General features: G+C 45.4%; 1 protein-coding gene across 2 annotated transcripts in view; it reads left to right on the forward strand.

Annotated features, from left to right (window-relative positions):
• The window catches only part of rtkn2 (rhotekin 2), an 83,412-nt gene extending 59,500 nt beyond the window's left edge, over positions 1-23,912 (forward strand). For both annotated transcript variants that reach the window (XM_080205243.1, XM_080205242.1), the window contains exons 7-12: positions 84-178; positions 4,614-4,720; positions 10,592-10,723; positions 12,546-12,711; positions 16,556-16,663; positions 21,535-23,912. In XM_080205243.1, the coding sequence (XP_080061369.1) occupies positions 84-178; positions 4,614-4,720; positions 10,592-10,723; positions 12,546-12,711; positions 16,556-16,663; positions 21,535-22,058 (1,132 nt within the window). In that variant the 3' untranslated portion in view covers positions 22,059-23,912. The remainder of the gene's footprint in view (positions 1-83; positions 179-4,613; positions 4,721-10,591; positions 10,724-12,545; positions 12,712-16,555; positions 16,664-21,534) is intronic.
• The last annotated feature ends 2,701 nt before the right edge of the window (positions 23,913-26,613 follow it).

The raw sequence follows: 26,613 nt of genomic DNA on the forward strand, positions 1-26,613 counted from the left end.
AGCGTGCTTGGTAGATATTGCAGTAGAGTAACATTGTGCTCTTTGCCCACCCCCACACCCCTCCCCTCCCCTCCCCACACCAGTGGTGTCAAATACCATCTGCTTGCAGAAACTACACTCAAACTGGATGATACCGAAGCCAACTTCCGAACGCACAGTCTCCGTATCCTGGGTAACGGTGAGTGTGCCTCTCTTTTCGGTGTCATGGACACACGAAAGTCTTCTCCTTTAAAATGATCCGTGAGCTAAGGGTTGGTGCGCGCCTGTGTCGCCTTTTTAATGTGAGAGGATCGGTTTGAAAATAACTAGCTTTTGTCACAAAAACTAAAAGTGGCTAAAGATTAAAAAAAAACTTCATAAAAAGTGAGATTCCAAATCAGTCTGGGTGAGATATCATTGCGGGCCCATCACCGGTGGGCCTCCCTTCCGCAGTGACAGGTGAGTTTAGCGGCTGCGACGCCTTCCGCAGTCAACTAGACGGTATTGGCCTTTTTCGGGTGGACTCGGCAGGTTTTTGGGAGAGAGAGAAAAGGTTTACTGTTCCTCGCTCGTTCTGTGGGTGTGGCACTTGTAGGTTGCCTGCAATCTTTCAGCAGAATTGATTTCTTCCAGGAGCTATGCGTGCTATTGGCTGGTTTCTAACAGACTTTACATAGTTCTTAAACTTAAAATGGCTGCTATGAATTTCACTGAAGCATTGTTCCACCAGACAAAGAAGTTAATAATATTGAAGTCTTTTGAAAGTCCCTTCCTGTCTCCTGTTTCCTCAGATGTAAAAGAGTTTTTCACACCACTTACAATTCAGTGGGCATCCCCGGAGGGATGCTTGCGTTTTATTTAATGACTCTTTGTAGCCAGTTCTAGAGCTATGAGTCTTCTGAGAATTGAATAAACACTGGAAGATGCCATATGTTGTCTGCCCTACTTCCATTTTAATGAGGCTTGTGTAAAGGTTTAAAACAGAAATGCACCTTTTGAAATAGCTGTCCTCTAAAATCTGTAATGTCATAATTACACGTTCGTGACAACAGTTACAAGCCCTTTATTGCCATGTGATGCCACCCAAGTCCGTGGTTGCCACCTCTGGTTGGAGGATTGATCACATTGGCCGGATTTCCCAGCCCTGCCCACTGCCAAGATTTTCCACTTTTGCCGCAAATCTCTGGCCTGCATATTCTCATCCCGGAGATGAGGGGATTAGCTTATGAAGAGAGATTGAGTAGATTGGGCCTGTACTTATTGGAGTTTAGAAGGCTGAGGGGGGATCTTATAGAGACACATAAGATAATGAAGGGGCTAGATAGGGTAGAGGTAGAGAGATTCTTTCCACTTAGAAAGGAAACCAGAACTAGAGGGCACAGCCTCAAAATAAGGGGGAGCAGTTTAGAACAGAGTTGAGGAGAAACTTCTTCTCTCGGAGGTAATGAATCTCTGGAATTCTCTGCCCATTGAAGTGGTGGTGGCTACCTCGTTGGATATGTTTAAGTCACGAGGAGATAGATTTCTGATAGACAGGGGAATTAAGGGTTACGGGGAGAAAGCGGGAAAGTGGAACTGATCCACTTCAGATCAGCCGTGATCTTGTTCAATAGGCGGGGCAGGCTCGAGGGGCCAGATGGCCGACTCCTGCTCCTATTTCTTATGTTCTTGTTCCCCCCACCCTCTCCGGCAAAGCCAGACAATCCCGCTCATTATCTCCCATCTTCAGTTGCCCCACACACACTCCTGCTATCGGTCATCTACCATATCTGTCATTCTTGGAGTGGACAGAATGGGGAACTTTCTATTGTGTGAGTTGTTGAGACATGTGGTATTTTGCTTCCCTTTAAACAAATCTATTGATATGTGAGGTGGCAAGGAACGAGAGGGAATGTTGATAGAGTTTAGATGATGTGGGCTTGTCCAGAGCATAAATACTGGTATAGACCTGTTGGGCCGAATGACCTGTTGATGTGCTGTAATAAAGGTGGTTCTCTGGCTACTCGCTCCAATGTTTTCAGATTCCTTGTGTCACCTGATTTAATGATTATTCACTGTGGATAAAACAACCCATTGTGGGAGGTGACAGCCTAGTGGTATTATCGCTAGACTATTAATCCAGAAACTCGTCTAATATTCTGGGAATCTGGGTTCGAATCCTGCCACAGCAGCTAGTGGAATTAGAATGCAATAAAAAAAATCTGGAATTAAGAATCTACTGATGACCATGAAACAATTGTTGGAAAAACCCATCTGGTTCACTAATGTCCTTTAGGGAAGGAAATCTGCCTTCCTTACCTGGCCTGGCCTAACGTGCCACAGCAATGAGGTTGACTCTCAACTGCCCTCTGAGTTGGCCGAGCAAGCCACTCGGTTTAAGGACGAGTTGAAATGGGTAATAAATGCTGGCCAACAAGCGACACCCATGTCCCACAAATTAATAAAAAAAAATTTTTGTAATTTAGAAATAAAAAGATGCAAAGAAAAGGTTAAAAAGAGCCCTTTCTCTTTATGCACCGTTTCTTTTGCTCTCCTGGGTTGTTTACAAAAGATTAATCATTAATCCCAGTTAATTCTAGGACAAACCTAGGCACACTTTATATATTTCAGTAGAAAGCATTTTAAGATTCACAAAGCAATGTGAGGGCTGGTAGTATGGGTCAGTAAAATACTGATAGATTGCAGACACATTTAGCTTCCCATTCCCGTAAACCATAATCCTGGACACTAAATTTTTTCAATAGCTGCTTTAAATAGCTTTTACTTCCAGTACAAGATGAATAATAGTTGATGAATGTTTAACGCAATTTAATTAAGTTTCTCCATGCTCCTATTGAAGGATGGTGCATCGTTTATTTTAAGTGGCCACAATTTCTTTTTTTGTTATTCGTTCACGGGATGTGTGATTCACTGGCGAGGGCAAAGTTTATTACCCGTCCCTAATTGCGCTTGAGAAGGAGCTGCCGCCTTCAACTGCTGCATGCGATGTAAGTACATCCACAGTGCTGTTAGGGAGAGGTGTCCAAGTTTTTTTTTTGACCCACCAACAACAAAGGAACAGCGACATGGTTCCAAGGTCAGGCCGGTGAATGATTTGGTGTTCCCAGGTGGCAGCCGTTACAGGTTTGGATGGTGGTGTCAAAGGGCACAATGAAACTTCGTTCCTTTGAGCGGCGCAGGCTTGGAGGGCCGAAGGGCCTGTCTCCTGTGCTGTATTGTTCTTTGTTCTTTCACCACCACATTTGTGTCCCATCTGCAGGATGCACTGCTCAGTGAATGTAATCCTGTCCTTGACAGTGGTCACGGATGGGATGTGACAGTGAGCCAGTTTGTTTTATGCACATAGAATACACTGCCATTTAGGGATTATTGAAAATCGTACAGTGCAGAAGAGGCCCTTCGGCCCATCAAGTCCACACTGACATACTAGAAACACCTGAACTCTTACTTAATCCCATCAGCCAGCCCAGCACTTGACCCATTGCCCTGAATGTTTTGACCTGCCAAGTACTCATCCAAAGTTTTTTTAAACAATGTGAGGCAACCTGCCTGTACCCTCCCAGGCAGCGCATTCCAGACAGTCACCACCCTCTGGGTAAAAAGGTTTTTCCTCACATCCCCCCGCCCCCCCCACACCTCCCCCAAACCTCCCACCCCTCACCTTAACCAATGACCCCTCGTGGCTGACCCTTCAACTAAGAGCAATAGCTGCTCCTTATCCATTCTGTTCATGTCTCTCATAATCCAGAACACCTCAATCAGTTGCCCCTCTGTCTTCTCTGTTCCAATGAAAGCAACCCAAGCCTATTCAGCCTCTCTTCATAACTTAAATGCTCCATCGCAGGCAGCATCCTGGAGAATCTCCTCTGCGTCCCCTCCAGTGCAATCGCATCCTCCCTATATTGTGGGGACCAGAACTGCACACACTAATTCAGCTGTGGCCTCACCAAGGTTCCGCACAACTCCAACATGACTTCCCTGCTTTTGTAATCTATGTCATGATTGATAAAGGCAAGTCCCGTATGCCTTTGTCACCATCCTATGTACTGAGGAGAGCCATCAGTGATGGACTGGGTAATGAATAGTCAGTGGAGCAGCTGACTTCAATATGGAACGAACTTCACCAGTTCATTCAGTGGCAAGGAGTGCAAAAACTTCCAAGAGTCTAGGATTTGTCAGTCAAACTGGCCATTCCTTTCCCTGCACTCCCAATGAAATACGGTAAAAGGACTGGAGGTGTTTGCACTAACTCACTTAGATGTGGTGTTAGTGTCCTGTTGAGTTTGTCTCTGATTTAACAATTGGTTCCCATTCTGACTGACTGTCTGTCTCCTACAGGAACGCTGCTGCATAAACAAGCCTAGTAGCGCCTGTTAGTGTTGTAAAGCACGTGCCCTGCTGTTCACCTTGAGCAATGTCATGGGCAATATCCTTGTTAGGTAAAATAAATTTCTGGAGGTGTTGGGGTCTATGTTTGTTAAATTATTAAACCAATAATTCCAGTCGGATCTTATCTAAACCTTCTGGGTAGCCGAGCAATGACTAATCTTCCAGCTGTTCCTCCAGTGAATTCAAGCTGTGATGTTGAAAGTGTAGCCACTGTGTAATTTTCATTACTGTGTTTCACTTTCTAGAGGAATCTTCTTTCTGGCTGCCCTTATATGGAAACTTGTGCTGCCGGCTAGTTGCTCAGCCTGTGTGTATGACCACGGATATGATGACTGGGTACCTCAATCTGGAGGTAAGACTGACTCCAGACATAGCTTGGCTTTCTCGGACCATTGCAAGCCATTCTGAAGTAGTATTTCATCCATACCGTTTTGTTCCGGTTCCCCCAGTTTTTGGCTTTTGCGTCCAATCTATTCACGCCGGGTCTTTAGGAGGAGTACAAAGCAGTTGTCTTTGCTTCAGTTAAAATAAGGAACAAACCTTTACTGCTCACCATTTTCTTCCTCCTTCCCTCATCCTGCCTCCCCAGTTCCTGCACCAACATTATTTCTCAATATGGCTGTCCGTGCCAGCCAGGAGAAGCTATCCACCCTCCACATATCTCAAATGCTTCATAGTCAAGGATCTTGGTTGTTCGAGATTGGCCTAGTGCTTCGTGTCGTTAGTGTGTGCCTAAACTGGACAAGATACTGGGCAAGACGACAGCTCAGTGACTATCGCTGATTGCTGTGCAGACACACGGATTTGGGCCGGTGTCTGTGGGAGTTTGCGCATTCTCCCCGTGCTTGCGTGGGTTTTCTCCGGGTGCTCCAGTTTCTTCCCACACCCCAAGGATGTGCTGTTAGGCTGATTGGCAGGAGTAAATTGTCCCGAAATCAGTTTCCCTTAATCTGCATGGCCATAAAACATTAGATAGGGGTCATGGGTAGAGAGGTGGACTGGTGGTGTCGAGATGGCGGCGCGGGCTCGTTGGGCCGAAGGGCCTGTTTCCCGGGCTGATTTTGTTCTTTTCTTTGTTCTTTAAGTATATTTGAAATGTAATTGCTGTAGTAAACGAGGCTGAAAATTTTGCACACAGCAAGATGCCACAAACGGCAGTGAGCAGATAATCTGCTTCAGCGGCAATCACTACATCAGTAGCTTTATCCTCGTTCTAGTGATCGCTTGGCACTCGCTTGCCCTCTGCACTTTCTCTGTCAGTCACATGGTATTCTCTCTTTCTGTCGATCACTTGGAAAACTCTCGTTCTCTCGGTCACTTTGCGCTCGCTTTCACTCTACCCTCTCTCCGTCAATCACTTGCCTCCCTCTCTCTTGCCACTATCTCTCTCGCCCCTCTCTTTCGCCCCCTCCCTTGCTGCGTTCCCCCCCCCTTTCCCTCTCTCCCCTCTTTTCCCCTCTCTCTCTCTCTCTCTCATTTCCCCCTTGCTGCATTCTCCCTCTCTCTCTTTCTCCCCCCCCCTCCACCCCTCCTTTCTCTCCCTCTCTCTGGCACTCTGTGTTGAACACGTGTGGCTCATGCTGCGTTTCTGTTGCTAGTGGAATGTTTGTGTCGCTTGTTCCTGATGTGGGTCTCGCTCAGCCAGGACACCCCTGGCTTTGAGGTTGACCAATTAGCTATCTAATCATAGGTTAGGCAGCCTTTGGACTGGCGTCTTAGCGCTGTCACTGCTTATGTGTTGAAGTTGTTTGTGTTGAAACTGAGAATGTAGATGAACGATGAGGGTTTGATTTTTGGGCGATTATTGCAGTAGCATTTAGGTAGGGTCGGGGGGAGGTCACCAAGCTCCTTGCTGGCAGTATGGGCTGCGCCTGTTTAAACTTGTTGCTTTCATCATGTAGATAATGGGAAAATGATGGAGCAACCTCAACAACTCCTATAATAGACTAAAGAAAGATTAAACACAAAAAAAAACCTATCATCTCAGTTTCACATATCAGCACTTTGAATCTACGCATTCGGCAAGTCACGACCAGAAAATACAGGCCTCATTAAGGAAAAACTGATGTGTGTGTACAGATGGTTAAATGTGATTACTGGGTAGTATTTGCATATTGTTTCCATCTTGTTACACTAAGCACATCTCCAGCCAGCATAACAGCAGCCTCCATCTAAACTACTAACAGCTGCCTTTGATTGAAATCTTCCAGTGTATTTAAAACAAGTCAACTAATCCTGCATGTGCCAAATGTGAGAACCTGAATTGGCCGTTCGTTTTCTGAAGCAAATTGTAAAATATTCCAGTCGCCTGCCCGAATATTGCGTTCATGTTTTTGAATAATGATGTGGAGATGCTGGCATTGGACTGGGGTGCGCACAGTATGTCCCAGTTGCTAACATTGCTGCCTTGTTGCTGACACCCGGGCTCAATTCTGGCTTGGGTCACTGTCTGTGCGGAGTCTGCAAGTTCACCCCATGTCTGTGTGGGTTTCCTCCAGATGCTTCGGTTTCCTCCCACAGTCTGAAAGATGTGCTGGTTAGGTGCATCTAAATCCTCCCTCAGTGTACCTGAACAGGTGCCAGAGTGTGGCAACTAGGGGATTTTCACAGTAACTTTATTGCAGTGTTAATGTAAGTCCACTTGTGACAATAATAAAAAAAAACAACACAAGTCTCACAACACCAAGTTAAAATCCAACAGGTTTATTTGGAATCACAAGCTTTTGGCGCACTGCTCCTCATCAGGTGAGTGGGGGTAGGTTTCACAAACATTGCCTATATAGGCAAAGGTACAATTGCAAGATGATGGATGGAATGCGAGTCTTTACTGTTACAGGCAGTGCAAGTGGAGAGAGGGATAATCACAGGTAAAAGAGATGTGATTGTCTCAAGACAGGACTGTTAGTAGGATTTTGCAATTCCCAGCCAAATGGTGGGGGTTACACATAATGTGACATGAACCCAAGATCCCAGTTGAGGCCGTCCTCTTGTACAAGTATCTTGCAATTGTGTCTTTGTATATCTGCCCACTCGTCTGATGAAAGAGCAGTGCTCCAAAAGCTTGTGATTCCAAATAAACCTGTTGAACTTTAACCTGGTGCTGTGAGACTTCTTACTGATTTTGAAGTAGACACTACGTTATTGGGCCTGCAAGCAATTCTCCTGCCACCGGAACGTGCAGTGACAGGACTCCCTTTGTGGATTGCATTGAATGTTATCCCTTGGAAAGTTTGGTTCATTTAATCAGTCTTAAGTTTGTTATTGAATGTGACCAATCCCTTCAGTTGCTCCACCTCAGGACAGGGGTTTCTGTTCTCTGGAGTTTGGGAAGAATGAGAGGCGATTACATTGAAACCATTGGCCGGGGAATCAAAAACACTGGGGCACAGTGAGGGGCTGATCGTTTAGGGCTGAGATGACATGATATTTCTTCACTCAAATCGCGATGAATCTTTGGAATTCTCTACCTCAGCGGATGCTCCATTATTTAAGGCTGGATTTTTAGTGTCCCGGGGAATTCTGGTTGACGTGGGGAGCAGAGGGAAAATGAGAGTTGAAGCCCAAGATTAGCCCAAAATCCCAAAAGTTCCAGAGGTGGAAAAACCATCAATGGCACCTTTTATCGGTCATTGGGAAAATGTTAGAGTCCATTACAAAATATGTAATAGCAGAGCATTTAGAAATACATAACATAATGAAGCAGAGTTAGCATAGGATTCTTCAGGCTGGTAATAAGCAGGATGCATAAAGGGAAACAGTAGATGTAATGTACTCATTGGATTTTCAGGCTTCTAAAAAGCATTCGATAAGGCAGAAAAGGCTATTTAGTAAGAGCCCATGATATTGGAGTAGTACATTAGCCTGGATGAAGGATTGGCTAACTAATAAGGTAGAGAGTTTGGATAAGAGGGGCATTTTCAGGATACCAATCTATAACTCGTGGACTGCCACAGGGATCACAATTATTTACGACTTGGACAAGGGAAGTGAATATACTATTGGCAAATTTGTGGATGACTCAAAAATAGGTGGGAAGGTAAGTGGTGAGGATAACACAAAGAGTCTACAGACGATATAGATTGGTTCAGCTGAGTGGGTGTAAACTTGATAGATGGAATATAATGTAGGAAAATGTGAGTTATTCATTTTGATAGGAACAACAAAGGAACTGAATATTATTTAAATGGAGAAAGACTGCAACGCAGAGGGATTTGGGGTCCTGGTGCATAAATCACAAAGATGGCGTGCAAGTTTGGAAAGCAAATACAACGTTGGCCTTAATTACAAAGAGAATAGAGTATAAAAGTAGGGAAGTCTTGTAAAAACCAGGCTGCACCTGGAATACTGAGAATAGTTTTGGTCCCTTTATCTAAGGAAAGATGTACTGGCATTGGAGGCTGTCTGGAGAATGTTAAGTAGGTTGATCCTGGATATGGAGGGATTTTCATATGAGGAAAGATTGAGTTGGTTGGGCCAATACTCATTGGAGTTTAGAAGGTGACTTTATTGAGACACCTATGATTCTCAGAGAGCTTGACAGAGTAGATGTTCCCCGTTGTAGGAGAGTCTAAGAACAGAGGGCATAATCTCAGAGTAAGGGATTGCCCATTTAAGTCATTATATGAGAAGCATTTTCTTTGGAGTTAAGTGAATCTGTTGTCACATCAGATCGGTCATGATTTAATTAAATGTTGGGGCAGACTCAATGGGCTGAATGGTCTACTTTTGCTCCTACACCTTATAATCAGCCATGATCGTATTGGATGGTGGAGCCAGCCCTGACGCATCATATGATCAACTCCTGCTCCTATTTGTGTTCCCATATCTGAAGGAATTCTTGGATCCAGTAGCAGAATTGGGGAATCTTTCCCTCATCAAAGTAGCGCCTGAAGAAATCTTGAGCTATTCGCATTGTCCCTGTGTGCGCAGCCACGGGATTGTCTGGCTAGATGGTGCTTTGAGTGGGAAGGCAGCTGATACACGTGTGCGTAGTTGCACCATCCACGGCTGACCACTGCCTCTGGCCTCCAGCAAGAATCACACGCACTGCGAGCTGTCAGTGGTGTTAGAAGGGGTGATCTTCCTGGTGAGATATTATTGCAGCTGTCACACCTGCACCTTCAGTGGAAAGCCTTGGAGGAGGCTCTGAGGCGCCGATTCCTCGGAATCTGTTTCGGATTTTGTCGTGGTAAAGGGAATGAAATGGGAGCAAATCAGCTGTTGCGCAAGCAATAGTGGCAGCAGCTTTCCCAGTGTTTAATAGGAAACCACTTTTACAATATTTTGAGTTTTAAAATGCTGGGAACTCTTCCAGTATCTAGTCCCAGAACTAATTTATTTTCCTTGTTTTTTTTATCGACTCAATAAAACCAAATTTCAAAGTGAATGTCTCCGTAGCTTGATCAATTATTTCACTTGCCATGTCGAACTGGATTTTCAATGCTTTTACTTTGCCAGCTCCTCTGTTCTTGTTGTGGATGAAGTTAGTGTAAATAGCAATTTCAAACAATCTAAAAGTATTGAATGCCTCTATTGTTTGCTAGCCCTTAGATATCCCTCCAAGTGAATAATACTTGTGCTGGCAAAGGCCGGCACGTATTAAATCGCTTGTCAAAGTATTCACTGGCACAGGGAAAAGTTTACACTGATAAGGAATTTGCGCTAACAAAGTTTTTAAAATGTTTGAAGTCTTTCAAGATATCAGTTGCATATTTTATTAGTCACATTAGGAAACCTGCTTCGCCCTAAAGCGTCCCAAGTGCGGCTACAATGGGCCTCTTCTGTAAGTAAATACTGGCACACAAAGAATAAGGATTATCAAGCCCTTTCACTAGCTGTTTCCACCCCCTGATTCACTCTGCTCCCTTCACAACGAACAACACATGTTAATTGAGATCTTTTGTGTGCCATTTCTTCTCATCTAACGCTGCTGGAGCAAAACGTCTTTTCCATTACAGTATTATGACGGGCAGATTGAAAGGGAACCAAAAGGGCTGTTTGAACCGTGGAGCCCACTCCACTGCACAGTCCTAACAGACCGATACACACATCTCATTCCAAGAATGCAGTGATTTTTTTTCCTCTCTCTCTCTCTGAGGGGCGTTCAGTAATTAACCGTTTGCCGTTATCTTTAATTAGTGTGAATCTGTCAGCTGAGGGGTGGGGGGAGCAGCCTGTTCATGAAATGGTCATTCAAACGCTGGGTGTCTCTCATTTCTTCCAGCAAACTGTAGGAGGCCTGCCTAACTGGACAAGGCTGTACTGTGTCCTGAGAGGTGGCTACCTCATGGTGTATTACACTCCGGAAGAAATCGAGGCACAAGTGGATCCTACGTTGAAAATAGCCATTGATAAGGTGCAGTATTGTCCCTTCGGTTACAAGGAAGCTTCTTGTTAGCTCTGACTGTATGAAGCAGTACCGGGAGGGTAGGTAAAGTCGGGGGGGTGGGGGGGGAACTGTTGTCCCATATGTTACAAACAAGCCTGAACTGCTTGGATTCAAATAAGACTTGCCCCATTTGAAGCAATGATTTGTTAGGATATTGACAGGCATTCTAGTCAGAGTAAGGAATCTTGTCCAGCATTAATCAATTCTCAGTGTATTTAAAAAAAAATTTAACGTACTTGCACTTATACAGCGCCTTAATTAAGTGCACAGAGCATCTCGGAATGGTTGAAAATTGACGGTGTCTCTAGGTAGGGAAGGTTGTAGATTTGGAAGGGGCTGTTGAAGCAGTCCTGGTGAATTGCTGCCTAGTTGGTGAATATCATTGGGCTGCCCACTTCCAAATCCAATTCTTTTTTTGGTCATCTAGGATCAGACTCCCAGCGAAGGATCATGAAGGGATAGTCAGGAATAAGGATACCCATAGTGCACAGGCACATGGAGACTAACTAGAATCATAGAAACCCCACAGTGCAGGAGTGGCCATTCAGCCCATCGAGTCTGCACCAACTGTCTGTTAGACCACACCCCCTCTCCTGCCCGATCCTCATAATCCCACGCGTATCCATTGGCCAATCCATCTAACCTACACATCTTGAGACTCTAAGGGGCAATTTAGCATGGCCAATCCACATAACCTGTGCATCTTTTGAGTGTGGGAGGAAACTGGAACACCTGAAGGAAACCCACGCAGATATGGGGAGAATGTGCAGACTCTGCACAAGGTCAGAATTGAACCCATGTCCCTGGTGCTAACCACAGTGCCGCCCAGAGTCCTGTGTCTGCTGGTAAGATCAGCTAATGGGCCAGAGCAAGGAATGAATTTGGTAGCTTGCTGTGTAAAGAGTCTATAAATCTGTACATAGAACAGAGAGCACTGAATAACGGGGAAGACTGATGGAAGTTTTCTACTTTCTTTCACTGAATTAGACAGTAACATGTAATGTGTGAGCATGTTATCGTGAGGAGAGCAGCCTGTAAAAGAGAAACTCTTCTTCGCACTTGCTTAAATTGAAAGGATCGATTGCAAGAAACCACTGAATCATGGGAGGAAGGTGTAAATAAATGTTTGTTTGCATTGTGGGTAAATGCTGAAGTGGATAGTTTGTGCCAAATGGCCAGTTTCCTTATTGTAACTTGGATCTGTGTCCATGATTTTAAAGTTTGTACGTTCTTCTAATTCATAGAACCCTACAGTGCAGAAAGAGGCCCATCGAGTCTGCACCAAACACAAACCCATCCAGGCCCTACCCTCATATCCCTACACATTATACCCATTAATCCCTCTAACCTACACATCCCTGGACACTAAGGGGCAACTTCTTAGCCTGGCCAATCAACCTAACCCGCACATCTTTGGACTGTGGGAGGAAACTGGAGCACCCGGGGAAACCCACGCAGACATGAGAATGTGCAAACTCTACACAGACAGTGACCCGAGCCAGGAATCAAACCCAGGACCCTGGAGCTGTGAAGCAGCAGTGCTAACCACTGTGCTACCGTGCCACTCACAATTCTTGTGGATTCCCCCATTTTCATTGCTGCACCATTGCCAGCCAGCTGTCCCAATGCCACCTTCCTTTTGCTGAGTCAAATCTTATCCAATAATGCACCCATGTAGTTTGACTGTGTTTAAAAAGCAATTTATCGATACAAATTATTTACCTCCTGGTCAGGATGGATTCCAGAACCACCAAATGACATCTGGACTATTGTGATTTTAACAATGCAGGAAACCAGAATCCGCAGCACGGGGAAAGGCTCAGCAATGAGGACACACAGCTTCTCACTCATTAACCCCTATAGCGGAGAGACTGCGAGCCGAGTATTTACTGCAGACTGCCAAGAAGATCTACAGAGGTGGATGGAGGCGTTCTGGCAGCACTTTGGTGATATGAGTGAGTTGTCAAAGCGCGATGCCAAAAGCTGCTGATTTGTCGGCAGATGCGCGGCGTGTAGCAACCAAGTCGAGAAGTCCGAACGCCGCTTCCCCGCAGATTAATCACCAACCATGAGCTTCTGTGGCAGAAGGCTAAGGTGGTGTCTCTGAGCCAACTACTCAGTCCTGTCCTACTGCAACTTCAGTGACACTCATCTTTACCTCTAATTGGGTTAGCAGGCGAAAACATTGTTGTCAGCCGCCCTGTTCCTCATGTGTCGTCCGAGAGGATCAGGCTTGGTGGTCTGTTCATTAACATCAGGATCTTGCCCCCTCGTTATCCAGTCCCAGGCTCTTGCCAGCCCTGGAAGGGGCGTTATCGCTAAACTAGTTGATGGAAATGATATTTCAGTGAGCGAGTAGTAAATCCGAGAGACACGATCCTGACGGAGACAGTAGCAGCAGATAATATCGAAGCTGTATTTAGCTCTTTGAGCTAAAGGGATCTGGGGGAGAAGTGGGGGGGAAATCAGGATATTGGATTTGATGATAATAGTCACGATAATAATGAATGGCCCACCCTTGTTTTATAATATTGATTTATGAAATGCAAATTGGGTCTTTTAGTAAACTGGCTAATGAAGATAATGAATAATTTGTGAAATGGCGTGGTAAGGGAGGAGCAAGTGACTTTAAAAAAGAAGATAGGAGGAGGCCATTCAGCCCTTCAAACCTGCTCTGCTATTCATCACAATCATGGCTGATCATCCAACTCAATAGCCTAATCCTGCTTTCTCCCCATAACCTTTGATCCCATTCACCTAAGTGCTATATCCAGCCACCTCTTGAATACATTTAATGTTTTGGCATCAACTACTTTCTGAGGTAATGGATTCCACAGGCCCACCACTCTCTGGGTGAGAGGAAATGTCTCCTCATCTCCATCCTAAATGGTCTACCCTGTATTCTCAGACTGTGACCCCTGGTTCTGGACCCCCTCACCATCAGGAACATCCTTTCTGCATCTACCCTATCTAGTCCTGTTAGAATTTTATAAGTCTCATTCGCCTGAACTCCAGCGAAAACAATGCTAACCGAGTCAATCTCTCCTCATACATTAGTCCTGTCATCCCCAGAATCAGTCTGGTAAACCTTCGCTGCACTCCCGCGAGAGCAAGAACATCCTTCCTCAGAAAAGCAGATCAAAACTGCACACAATATTCTAGGTGTAGCCTCACCAAGGCCCTGTCTAATTGCAACAACACATCCTGCTCCTTAAAACCTTAAGAGTTAGGCCTCTGGTTCCCACAGTGTATGGTCTTTGGGTGTTGATAAATGGGCAAGAGTAGATCAGCTGTCCTCCTGCACGCTGCCCAGTTTCCTAAACCATTGGTGTTTCCTGCTTTATAAAGCTACTGTGCGCTGGCACAGCTGCCTTGTTGGGAGAGTTGTGAGGGAGTACTACACTTCAGTATTGAGGGAATGCCAAGCTGTAGGAGTGGCGGTTTGAGGAGTGCTGCAATGTCAGAGGGACAGTATGGAGGGCAGCATGGTGGCACAGTGGTTAGCACTGCTGTCTCAGTGCTTGGCACGCGAATTCGAACCAGGTTTCCTCCGGGTGCTCCAGTTTCCTCCCACGGACCAAAGATGGGCGGGTTAGGTGGACAGGCCCTGCTAAATTGCCCCTTGCTGTTGGGGACTAGCTAGGGTAAATGCATGGGGCTATGGGGATGAAGCCTGGGTGGGATTGTGGCCAGTGCAGACTCGAAGGGCTGAATGGCCTCCTTCTGCACTATAGGATTCTATGATTTCTATACCATTACCCAAAATTAAAATTATTGCAGGGCTTTGTTAATATTTAGAATCATAGAACCCTACAGTGCAGAAAGAGGCCCTTCGGCCCATCGAGTCTGCACCGAACACAATCCCACCCAGGCCCTACCCCCATATCCCTACATATTATATCCACTAATCCCTCTAACCTACGCATCCTAGGACACTGAGGGGCAATTTCTTAGCATGGCCAATCAACCTAACCTGCATATCTTTGGACTGTCTGAGGAAACCCACACAGACACGGGGAGAATGTGCAAACTCCACGCAGACAGTGACTCGAGCCAGGAATCGAACCCAGGACCCTGGAGCTGTGAAGCAGCAATGCTAACCACTGTGCTACCGTGCCGCGCCAAGGTTTTTAAATGTATTTATTAGTGTCAAAGTAGGTTTACATTGCAATTAAGTTACTGTGAAAATCCCCTAGTCACCTAACTCCGGCGCTTGTTTGAAGGAAAATTTAGCATGGCCAATGTGCCCAACCAACACATCTTTTTCAGACTGTGGGAAGAAACTGGAGCACCTGGAGGAAATCCATACTGACACGAGGATAATGTGCAGGCACACAGATAGTGACCCAAGCCCGGGAATCGAACCCAGTCCCTTGCTGACCACCTTGCTGACCTCAATACTGTCCCTCTGCTAAACTGCTGTTTAGTTATATTGCTGATAAAAGCGATGTGCTATCAAAGCTTTTCACCTTGCATCCATCAGGACAGCTTGCAAGAAATTATCAAACTGTAACAGGCGAACAACACGAGAGGAATGTTGATTGGTTAACATGCGGAGCCGTTGCCATGGAGAATGCAGCACGGAGCAGTTAACTGCTTAGCTTTGTTTACATTCAAACCAGGTCAGCTGACTCTGGCCAAGGCATTGACCTGGGGACTGTGGCAAGGTCACAGTCAAGAAAAGCTACTGTTCCCTAAGCTTTTCTGAGGAAATGTTATAATGGAAAAGTGAAAAGCGCCGATTGCAAGAATTTAAAATGAGAAGTGTATTACATTTATTTGTCCAAGCCCAATTATTGCAACCGAGCAATGCATTTAAAAGGCTTTTCTCCCAACGCCATGCAATATTGAGGAGTATTGTATTTAAAAAGTTCCGTCCCTGTTGGGATTTTTGATCCAAGTGTTTCTGGCAACTAAGTGCCAATGTGATGATTTATAATGGGAATTTGCTATGGGATGATGGTAACAGCGTATTTGCGGGCTGCGGGCTGCAGCCTTTAGATGGCGTCATGATCTTTGTATTGGCTGCAACGCTCTCCTGACATCAAGTGAGCAAAGGTTAATAAGTCTGAACATTTAAAAAAAAGATACGGGGAAAGGGTGGGCGAGTGAAACTGGAAGTTTGAGGTAGACAGGTAATGGTATCTGGAGAAGTGGGACAAGGGCAAAGACTGAAGTTGAGGGGCATAGACCAGCTGAATGGCAGAGGAGAGTCAAGGGGCTGAATGGCCTCCTTTTGCTCGATGTTTCAAGAGCAAAGGCGTGCAGGTTAGGAGGATTGGCCAAGCTAAATTGCCCCTAGTGTTGGGGGACTAGCAGGGTAAATATGTAGGATTAAGGGGTTAGGGCCTTGGTGGGATTGTTGTCTGTGCAGGTTCAATGGGCTGAATGGCCTCCTCCTGCACTGTAGGGATTTTATGAAGCTGCTGTACAGTGACATTGAGCAGAATGGCTACATCCTGCCCTGTCATTTCTTTAATCCTCATTTTGCTAATTTGACCAGCAAAAGATTAGTCAGCAGAACTAACTTCCCGAGCAGGCTTTTCTTTATTTTCATTATAACAAAAGTCTTGTACTGGCCTGATCAACCTAATTCAATTTACAGATTTCGACAGGCAGGTCATTCTGTAAACCTTGTTTTTTAAACGCTTGAGAATAGTTTATGGTTTCTCCTTTGCTGGAAGTAATTCTTTGCTTGGTAAATGCTGCGGTATTGGAAATGTCCCAGGTTCCCATTAAGAGAGGGTTTGTTTTAATTTTTCTTTAAAATTCCAGTAATGGCTGTGCTTTAACTTTCAGCCCAATGGAAGCATTGTTGCAAAGAGCTTATGAAAATTGAGATTATGTCACCACGGAAACCACCTTTATTCCTCACAAAGCAAGCAACTTCAGTCTACGACGATATGAGTAAGTGGCCCTTGCCTTTCTAAATGTGGCCTTGTAATAAAAGAATCATTGTTTGCAATTCAAATAGTTCCCATATATAAAACAAAAATGCTACTCCATGCATAATTTGGAGCTGCATGATTTAACCAGCAATGATGGAATCCAGTGATGTGAATTTTAATATGGGTCAGGTTACTAAAATCTATGACTGCAAACTGCTGGGAAATGTCAGCTTTTTGAATGTTCTTCTTGGGTTTGTACATTGCTTTCAGTTTTTTTTAATATGTTCTGTGTACAACTGTTTTGTATTTCATTTTATTGCCTATCGATCAAATTCAAGGCACTTACTTTGCAACGTGCCAGGGTGAAAATTGTGCTTCATTGTAATGTTGGATACCACACCATCCCTTAACTCTTTATTTGTCCTCAGAACTCTTTTTCAGATTAAATTGTCTGTCCAGCATCTCGCAAAATGCATATGATATTTGGCACCTTTCTTGATTTTTCCTTTATTTATGGGAAGTGAGTGTCACTGGTAAGGGCAATAATATTGTTCATCCCTACTTACACTCGAGAAGGTGGTAGTGAGCTGCCTTCTTGAGCTGCTGCAGTCCCTGAAGAGTTGGAACATCCGTGTTGTTGTTAGGTTAGGGTGGGAGCTCCAGGATTTTAACCCAGTGATGATGAAGGGACAGTGATTACAATTTCAATTCAGAAATGGTGTGTGGCTTCTTGATTTGATGTATTATTGTCACATGTATTAGTATACAGCAAAAAGCAAATTACTGCGGGTGTTTAAATCTGAAACCAGAAGAGAAAACGATGGAAAATCTCAGCAGGTCTGGCAGCATCTGTAAGGAGAGATAGGAGTTGACGTTTCGAGTCCAGAAGCTTCAGTTCTTTTCTCTCCCTACAGATGCTGCCAGACCTGCTGAGATTTTCCAGTGAAAAGTATTGTTTCTTGCGTGCTATACAGACAAAGCATAATGTTCATAGAGAAGGAAAGGAGAGAGTGCAGAATGTAGTGTTACAGTCACAGCTAGGGTGTAGAGAAAAATCAACTTAGCGTGAGCTGGTCCATTCAAAAGTCTGGTGACAGTAGGGAAGAATCTGTTCTTGGGGAGTTTGCAGGTGGTCCGTGTCTGCTGTCCTTGTCCTTCTAGGTGGTAGAGTTTATGGGTCAGGGAAGTGCTGCCGAAGGAGCCTTGGTGAGTTGCCGCAGTGTATCCTGTAGATAGTACACACTGCTGCCACTGTGCGTCGCTGGTGGAGGGAGTGAATGTATGTGGAAGGTGTGCCAATCAAGTGAGTTGCTTCAGTCTGAATGGTGTTGAGCATAAGTGTGCGAGCTGCACTCATTGAGGCAAGTGGGAAGTATTCCATCACACTCCTGATTTGTGCCTTGTAGACGGTGGAAAAGTTTCAGAGTCAAGAGATGAGTTATTTGCTGCAGAATTCCCAGCCTCTGACCTGCTCTGGTAGCCACAGCATTTATATAGATGATCTGGTTAGGTTTCTGTGGTCCCCAGGATGTTGGTAGTGGGGAATTGGAAATACTCAATGTCATGGAGAGATGGTTAGATACTCTTTAGTGGGAGATGGTCATTGCATTTCACTTGTCTAGTGCAAATGTTTCTTGTCATTTATGACCCCCCACCCCCTCCCTGGTTTTGCTGAATGAAGGCACAGACTTCAGTGTCTGAGGAGGAGCGAATATTACTGAACAACCTAAAATCACCAGCGAACATCTTCACTTCTGACTGTGCTTTGGGTGAAGCAGCTGAAGATGGTTGGGACTTGGACACTGCCCTGAGGAACTTGCTGCAGTGATGTCCTGAACCTGAGACGATTGGTCTCCTCTAATAACTTTCCTTTGTGCTAGGTACGGAGAGGTTTCTCCCTGCTTCCCATTGCTTTCCATTTTACTACTGTTCCTTGATGATACTCTTGCTCAGATGTTGCCTTGATGTTGGCTGCAATGGGGCCAGGAGCTGACTTGTCCTGGCAGAATCCAAACTGAGCATCAGTGAGGAGGTTATTGATGAATGAGTCTCACCACCACTTTGTTGTTTGATTAAAGGGTGATGCTAATTGTCCAGCTAGGATTTGTCCTGCTTTTTGTGGACAGACTGCGTATATGTTGTCAGGTAGATGCCAGTGTTATAGCTGCATGAGAACAGATTAGCCAGCAGCGTGGCTAGCTAAGAATATAAGAAATAGGAGCAGGAGTAGGCCATCTAGCCCTTCGAGCCTGCCCCACCATTCAATAAGATCGTGGCTGATCTGAAGTGGATCAGTTCCACTTTCCTGCTTTCTCCCCATAACCCTTAATTCTATCAGAAACCTATCCACCCGTAACTTAAATATATTCAGCGAGGTAGCCTCCTCCACTTCAACGGGCAGAGAATTCCAGAGATTCACCACCCTTTGAGTGAAGAAGTTCCTCCTCAACACTGTTCTAAACTGCACCCCCCCGCCTTTATTTTAAGGCTGTGCCCTCTAGTTCTGCTTTAGAATTTAAGTTTTCAGTACTTTGCCAGAATGTTGTCAGGTCTCATAGCCTTTGATGTATCTACTTTTTTTGTACTGTTGTGGAGTGCAGCGGTTTGGCTGAAATCAGGTATGTTGTGGGGGGGGCCTTCAGGAGGAGGCTGAGATAGACCATCCACTCAGCATTTTGGCTAAAGATGGATGAAAATGTTTCAGCCTCGTCTTTTACAATGATGTGCTGGCCTTCCCCACCGCTTGACGGACCTCCTCTTCCAGGTAGTTGTTTCACTGTCCACATCCTATAAAGTGTTAACAGATTGGCCATGCTAATCTGTGGGTACGTGACGTGGCATTGATACGGCATTGAGGAGAGAATCTTAGCTTAGCACACTCTACAGAAACACCATTCAGGGATGAATGAAGGAGGGCTGCAGAGCTTTGACCTAATTCCATTGACTAGAGGATTGCTTCACTTTGTAATATTTAGCACAGATATAATCCAGTATTTTGGCTTTACCAGGTATATTTTCAGGTGTGCATGGTGGCACTCGTGCCATGTTCTCCCACACTCTGTGAATTGGGGTTGATTCTCAGCTTGGTGGTGGTGGTAGAATGGGGGGATATATCAGGCCATTAGATTTCGATTGTGGTTGAATGCGATTGGGTTGTTGCTCGCAGCGCCGCTTGGATGCCCAGGTTGGAGCTGCTGGATCTGCACAGAATCTATTCTATTTAGCACGGTGGCAGTGCCACACAACACGATATCTTTAGTGTGAAGATGGGGCTTTAAAGACTGTATGGCAATCACTGCTCACAATACCATCGCGGACAGATGTATCTGCAAAAGGTGAATGGGTGAGAACCAAAGTGTGAGGGCAGAGAGGTAGGTTGCAAAGGAAGAAAGAGTCGTAGAGAGGTGGAAATATTTGGAGAGGGAATTTTGGAGTCTGGGGCCTTGATAGTTGCAAGTGATAGTGGGATGGGATGATTAAAATCAAGGATATGCAAGAAGCCAGAATTGGAGCACGTAATTGAGTTACGGACTGTGGCAGTAGGATGATTTTTCAGCCATTGACATGCACAGCATGTCTATATAAAATCCTGAAGGGAACAGAATGTCAGTGCTAGATTCGCTTGATTTCGTTGGGTGACGTGAATATCAATAAAGATTGGCTAATCTACAAGTGCATGTTTTATATATTTACAGCATGACAAAAGCCAATGCTTTTATCGTCCCTTAACCATAGACCATCCTAATGGAAATAGGAAGCATTTTTGTCCCAGTATTCCTGTTATTTACAGCCTCGACACTAGGTGGTGGTGTGTGCCATTGTTTAATACCACATAACACAGAGGAAGTCCAGATGCAGTGACATGTTAGTGTTTGCAAACATTTCTAAATAGTAATTTAAGTTATTAATAGATTACGCTTGCAATGCTATTTCCTTTACACTGCGTCTTTTGAAGTGCGTATTAGTGGTCTTTTATAATGGTTTATACAGTAATCTGGAAGACTGTGAGGAATAGACTGAGTACCATGAATAATCCACACATCATCCTGCAGCTGTTACCATATACGGCCTGATTCCCACCATGGGATATTTGATGTTGTGTGGTAGCTATTCACAATTCCCAGCATTGCTGGTGAATCACAATCTGTCTACACTCGTGCGATTCAGGTAAACTACTGAACAGGGAGGAAATGAAACGTCAGAAAAATACTTTCACAACTTGTGCTGACCACATGCTCGAATACTTACACTGTGTGAAATAACTTCATTAGGGCAATTTCTGTCACACATGGTGATTTCTCAATAGTTCTGGAAATTGGATCTTTAGACAGTTCAGATCTTGTGGGAGTTTAAAATAGTGACATCAGTAGAACATGAATCCCCACACACATTTTAATTAACCAGTTGACCAGAACTGGTTTCCTGTGTGTGTTAGAGTAGAAAAAGCAATTTATACTCCCGTTTTTCAATTTCCACCCCTTTTCCCCTCTCCATCACTTCCTATTTACCTCTCTATCCCTCCTAATTCTCTTGTCACTGCAGTACCCTCTCTCTCTCTCTCCCTCTCTGTTTCTGATTCCCCTCTACTGCTGTTCCTAACCTCTCTGTCTCAAACCCCTTGCTCCTTCTTTCTGACACTATGCTTCTCCTTCTGTTGCTCTCCTGTACCTCATCCCTTCCATTGGCCCCCTCCCCACCATCCAACTCTCGATTGTTTGTCGTTGCCCCTCTCTCCTCTTCCCTCTCTTTTTATTTTCTACACTAGTGTGGAAAATCTTTTTGAGGGGAGAACTTGTTCAGATAATGAGAGCGTTGAGCTGGAAGTGAATTGTGACTCCTTCCCACCACTGGGAAAGGGCACTCTGATAAGCTGTGTTCTGTGTCTTACAGAAGTGGAATCTCCTGGGAAGGACGAGGGTTTAGTCGACATTATCCGGAATAGAATCCAGGAGACGGACGGAGAGTTCTTGCTGGGCCAGCAGAGAGAGTCTGACGCCCCTCGATGGGCAGCTCTCTTTGATGGCAGCCATGACATAGTCGTCCAAAAGAATGTTCTGACACCAGACAGGGGGAGCCGGTCCCCCCTAACGTCACCAGGGAGAGCCAAGAAGAGACCAGCTCCCCCTCCACCTGCGGGAAAGCAGCCATTCCAGCTGGGGAGCTCCCGCCCGGAACGGGGCCAGAAGGAGAATTCCTGGAAAGCCCCATGTTCCTCCGACGCAGAATCCTCAATGGATGGGCCAACGGCCCTGGTGCCTGCCGGACACCGATCAGCCAACCAGGTCCTGGGTGAAAACGCTGCCCAGGTAGAAGTCAAACAGGACGTGCCTGACAAACCCATACCTGCCTCCCGTCAGAGAAAATCCATTCGGGCAAAGCTTAATCCCAAAACCTGGATTCCATCCCAGGTGTAAGACATTTTGAGATGGACACGCAATACCTGAAAACTGGGAAAGGAAAGAGTTCCTCTTCTGTAGTATCTTTGGTATTTCTTGGATAAGAGTAACAGTTTGAGTTTAATGTGCTCCCTTCAAGGGGCCAGTCGGAGCTGGAATTATTGATTTATTTTTAAAATATTTTTGCCAGGTCTGGTTGCAGCGATTTCACAAAGAACTTCGCCGCTGTTTCTCCTGCACCAGAATAACTCGTAACGTTGTGAATTTTAGTCCAGCTTTATCTCTCATACGAACTTTACAAATGTGTAGAAGGTTTGTTACAGTGAAAACGATGCTGCTAAAGAGGACACAAGGTAACGCGACAAGAAGAGCCAGTTCAAACTGTTGAATTTGTTTTCTTAACCTTTCCCATGTTTACTGTGAGGAACCTTAGTGCAGAAGTAGAGGAAATTCAGAAGATTGCATTTTGTCTCCGTTTCATCTTTGGAAACTGCCGGCAGCTCCCGGGGATCCCAGATTTTGTGGGCCAGTTGTGTTTTGCTTTTGTGTTTTCATTGCATGGCCCAGTTATTAAAGTAATAAAACAGCTCAGAGGGCATAAGCAGTTTTATTACTGCAATTATTAATAAATACCTGACCTTTAAAAGAAAACTTTGCAAAATAAAGCACCTCAAACCCATCCCCCCCCAATCCAAATTCTTTCTCCTGTTTCTTAACCCGACCCCTTTCAACGAAAGACTTGCATTTGTTTAGCTCCTTTACCATCCGCAGGATGACCCAAACAGCTTTGCTGTAAATGAAGCTTTGTTTGTAAGGTTGGGATGGCAGCTGCCAGTTTGCACAGCGCCGTGATAAGACTGGATAATCTGATGATTAAAGAGTAAATATTGGCCAGGACACTGGGGAGGAAACTCGCCCTTCTTCAAAGTTATATCATGCAATTCTTTAATTCCATCTGAATCTCCCGCATCCAAAAGATAGACAGTGCAGCACCCCTCACTACAGTCATCATAGAAATTATCATAGAAACCCTACAGTGCAGAAAGAGGCCCTTCGGCCCATAGAGTCTGTACCGACCATAATCCCACCCAAGCCCTACCCCCATATCCCTACACATTTACTCTCTAATCCCTCTAACCTACGCATCCCAGGATACTAAGTGGCAATTTTAGCGTGGCCAATCAACCTAACCCGCACATCTTTGGACTGTGGGAGGAAACCAGAGCACCCAGAGGAAACCCACGCAGACTGTGACCCAAGCCGGGAATCGAACCCAGGTCCCTGTAGCTGTGAAGCAGCAGTGCCAACCACTGTGCTACCATGCCGCCCTGGAGTATCACCCTTGATTATGTGCTCAAATCTCTGGGGCAGAGCCTGAGCCCGTGACTGTTTTTAACCACTCAGTGGATGTCGTTGCCAGGCCAGCATTTATTACCCATCCCTAATTGTCCTTTAATAAACTTCTCAAGTTTATTAAAGTTTGTTAGTGTCACAAGTAGCCTTACATTAACACTGCAATGAAGTGTCTGTGAAAATCCCCTAGTCGCCACTCTCCCATGCCTGTTCGGGTACACTGAGGGAGAATTTAGCATGGTCAATGCACCCTAACCCAGCACGTCTTTCAGACTGGGAGAAACCCATGCAGACACAGGGAGAATGTGCAAACTTCACACACTGACCCAAGCTGGGAATCGAACTCAGGTCCCTGGCACTGTGAGGCAGCAGTGCTAACCACTGTAGTGTAGGTCCACCCAATGTGCTGTTTAGGGAGTGGGCTGAAGGATCTTGACACGGTGATAGTAAAGGAACAGCGATATTATACCAAGTCAGGACAGTAAGTGGCTTGGAGAGGAACGTATGGGTGGTGGTGTACCCATGAGGGGTGTACCTTGAGGGGAATTGCTTGATAGAGCAGACGCAGCACGGTTTCGTTAAGGGGAAGTTGTATCTGACAAATTTATTGGAGTTCTATGAGGATGTGTCTAGGGTGGTGGATAGAGGAGAGCCGGTGGATGTGGTCTTTCTTGATTTTCAGAAGTTGTTTGACAAGGTACCTCACAAGAGGCTATTGCAGAAGGTAAGGGGGCATGGAGTTGGGGGTAGGGTGTTAGCGTGGATAGAGGATTGGTTGTCAAATAGGAGGCAGAGAGTTGGGGTTAATGGGTGCTATTCGGATTGGCGGTTGGTGACTAGTGGAGTGCCCCAGGGGTCGGTGCTGGGGCCTCAGCTATTTACCATTTATATAGATGATCTGGAGGAGGGAACCGAGTGTATGGTGTCGAAATTTGCTGATGACACCAAGATTGGTGGAACGGCAAATTGCGCGGAGGGTGTGGAGAGTCTGCTGAAGGATCGAGATAGGCTGGGCGAATGGGCCAGGAACTGGCAAATGGAATTTAATGTTGGCAAGTGCGAGGTGGTCCACTTTGGTAGGAATAATGGTAGGAAAGACTATTACTTTCGTGGAGAAAAACTGCAGCAGGCGACGGTGCAGGGGGACCTCGGGGTCCTTGTGCATGAGTCGCAAAAACCCAGCCTGCAGGTGCAGCAGGTGGTCAGGAAGGCGAATGGGATGCTGGCCTTCTAGCGAGGGGGATTGAATATAAAAGCAGGGAGGTCTTGCTGCGGCTGTATAGGGCACTGGTGAGGCCGCAGCTGGAGTACTGTGTGCAGTTTTGGGCGCCGTACTTACGCAAGGATATTTTGGCCTTGGAGGGAGTGCAGAGGAGGTTTACTAGGCTGATGCCGGAGTTGAGGGGGTTGAGCTATGAGGAGAGGCTGAATAAACTAGGCTTGTACTCGCTAGAGTTTAGAAAAATGAGGGGAGATCTCATTGAGACATATAAGATGATGAATGGGATGGATAGGATAGAGGTGGAGAGATTCTTCCCGCTCAGAAAGGACAGTAGGACTAGGGGGCACAGCCTCAAGATAAAGGGGGGGGGCGGTTTAGAACGGAGTTGAGGAGGAACTTCTTCACTCAAAGGGTGGTGAATCTCTGGAATTCTCTGCCCGTTGAAGTGGTGGAGGCTGCCTCGCTAAATATTTTTAAGACGCGGGTTGATGGGTCTTTGATAAGCGAGGGGATTAAGGGTTATGGGGAGAGGGCGGGAATGTGGAACTGAGCCACGACAGATCAGCCATGATCTTATTGAATGGCGGGACAGGCTCGAAGGGCGAGATGGCCTACTCCTGCTCCTATTTCTTATGTTCTTATGTATTTGTAGCCCTAGTCCTTCTAGATGGCAGAGGTCGCGGGAGTGAGACATGCTGTTTAAGAAATAATTACTGGGCCAGAATTTGCTATATTTAGGCATCTGGCGGGAGTGTGTCTGCCATTCCTTGGAGTTGCCCATTCAGCTCAAAAAATTTATTTGTCCACAAAATTGATGATTAAGTGCAGTGAGGCTGTTTGGGCCCTGGGTGAACAGAGAAACCAACAGGGTGTGTCTGCCGTTAACTACTGAAGTTTAAGGATTGAGGTATAAACAGTTAAAGGGCAGAGCTGGAGGATGGCAGAATTAAGAGTGGATGAACTCAATGCTAAACCAAGTACAGAAAGAGAAGTGGAGAGCGTCATAGAATCATTACCGTGCAGAAGAGGGCCATTCGGCCCATTAAGCTTGCACCAACAACGATCCCCCAAACAGACACAGGCAAGAAAAAAAATTTTAACTTCTAAGAATTGGCCTTTTCTAAAATCCCACTGAAAAATTGAAAACCCGGCGTAATGAAACATTTTGTCCACCGCGCAAGCGCAGAAACCTCATGTCGTTTGGTGCTTAATGTTGGGCCTGACAGCGAGATGCGTGCTGACCAACGTGAAGCTGATGACAGACAGAGAGTGACTTGGGCAGATGTGGATGTTTGAGTTTAGCCACGCGCTGACCCCTCACTGTGAAGCTGCATTTGCACTTAAAAAAAAACCGGCAAGCATCATTAACCCCACTGTTCCTTTGACAGCAAACTGTGGTATTGGGAAGGACGTGATGAACTGCAATTGTACATGTTAAACAAATAGCAGGAAATGTTGTGGTCAGGAAAGCTGGGATGAAGGGTAAAATGGTTCCAAAGTTTTTGGTGTATGAGTTTTTTTATACTTTCAGGAATGTTTGCTATGGTGAATTAAGCCCATTCCCTTCCCAATGTTACTGACTTGTCTTCTCTTGGCCTTCAGAAATAAATTTTCATCAATGTGGTGATTCATTTTGTAGATGTTTCTTTGTTCCTTCCCTCGTCCGTTCACACCATAGTGGAGTTTCAGTCTCGCATCGCGTACGTATCCCTAACCCAACACCAACTGGCGATGTCACTCGAAGGTAAGTGATGAGTGCTGGAAGATGTGGGCTGCCTGCAGTAAGGAGTGTTTGTTTGAACCAACAATTGATTTGGACCGGAGTGGAGGGAGTCTGTATAGAGCTGTACTAATCCTGGGAGTGCTTGATGCTGCGACAGTAGTGTAGCTCTAGTGTCATTGGATTAGTATTCCAGCGGGGCCAGGCTAATGCTGTGAGGACATGGGTTCAAATCCCACTGCTGAATTTAAATTCAATTAATGAAATCTGGAATTGAA

Source organism: Carcharhinus amblyrhynchos, chromosome 17, assembly GCF_965287045.1.
Source record: "Carcharhinus amblyrhynchos chromosome 17, sCarAmb.v2.hapA, whole genome shotgun sequence".
Taxonomy (NCBI): domain Eukaryota; kingdom Metazoa; phylum Chordata; class Chondrichthyes; order Carcharhiniformes; family Carcharhinidae; genus Carcharhinus; species Carcharhinus amblyrhynchos.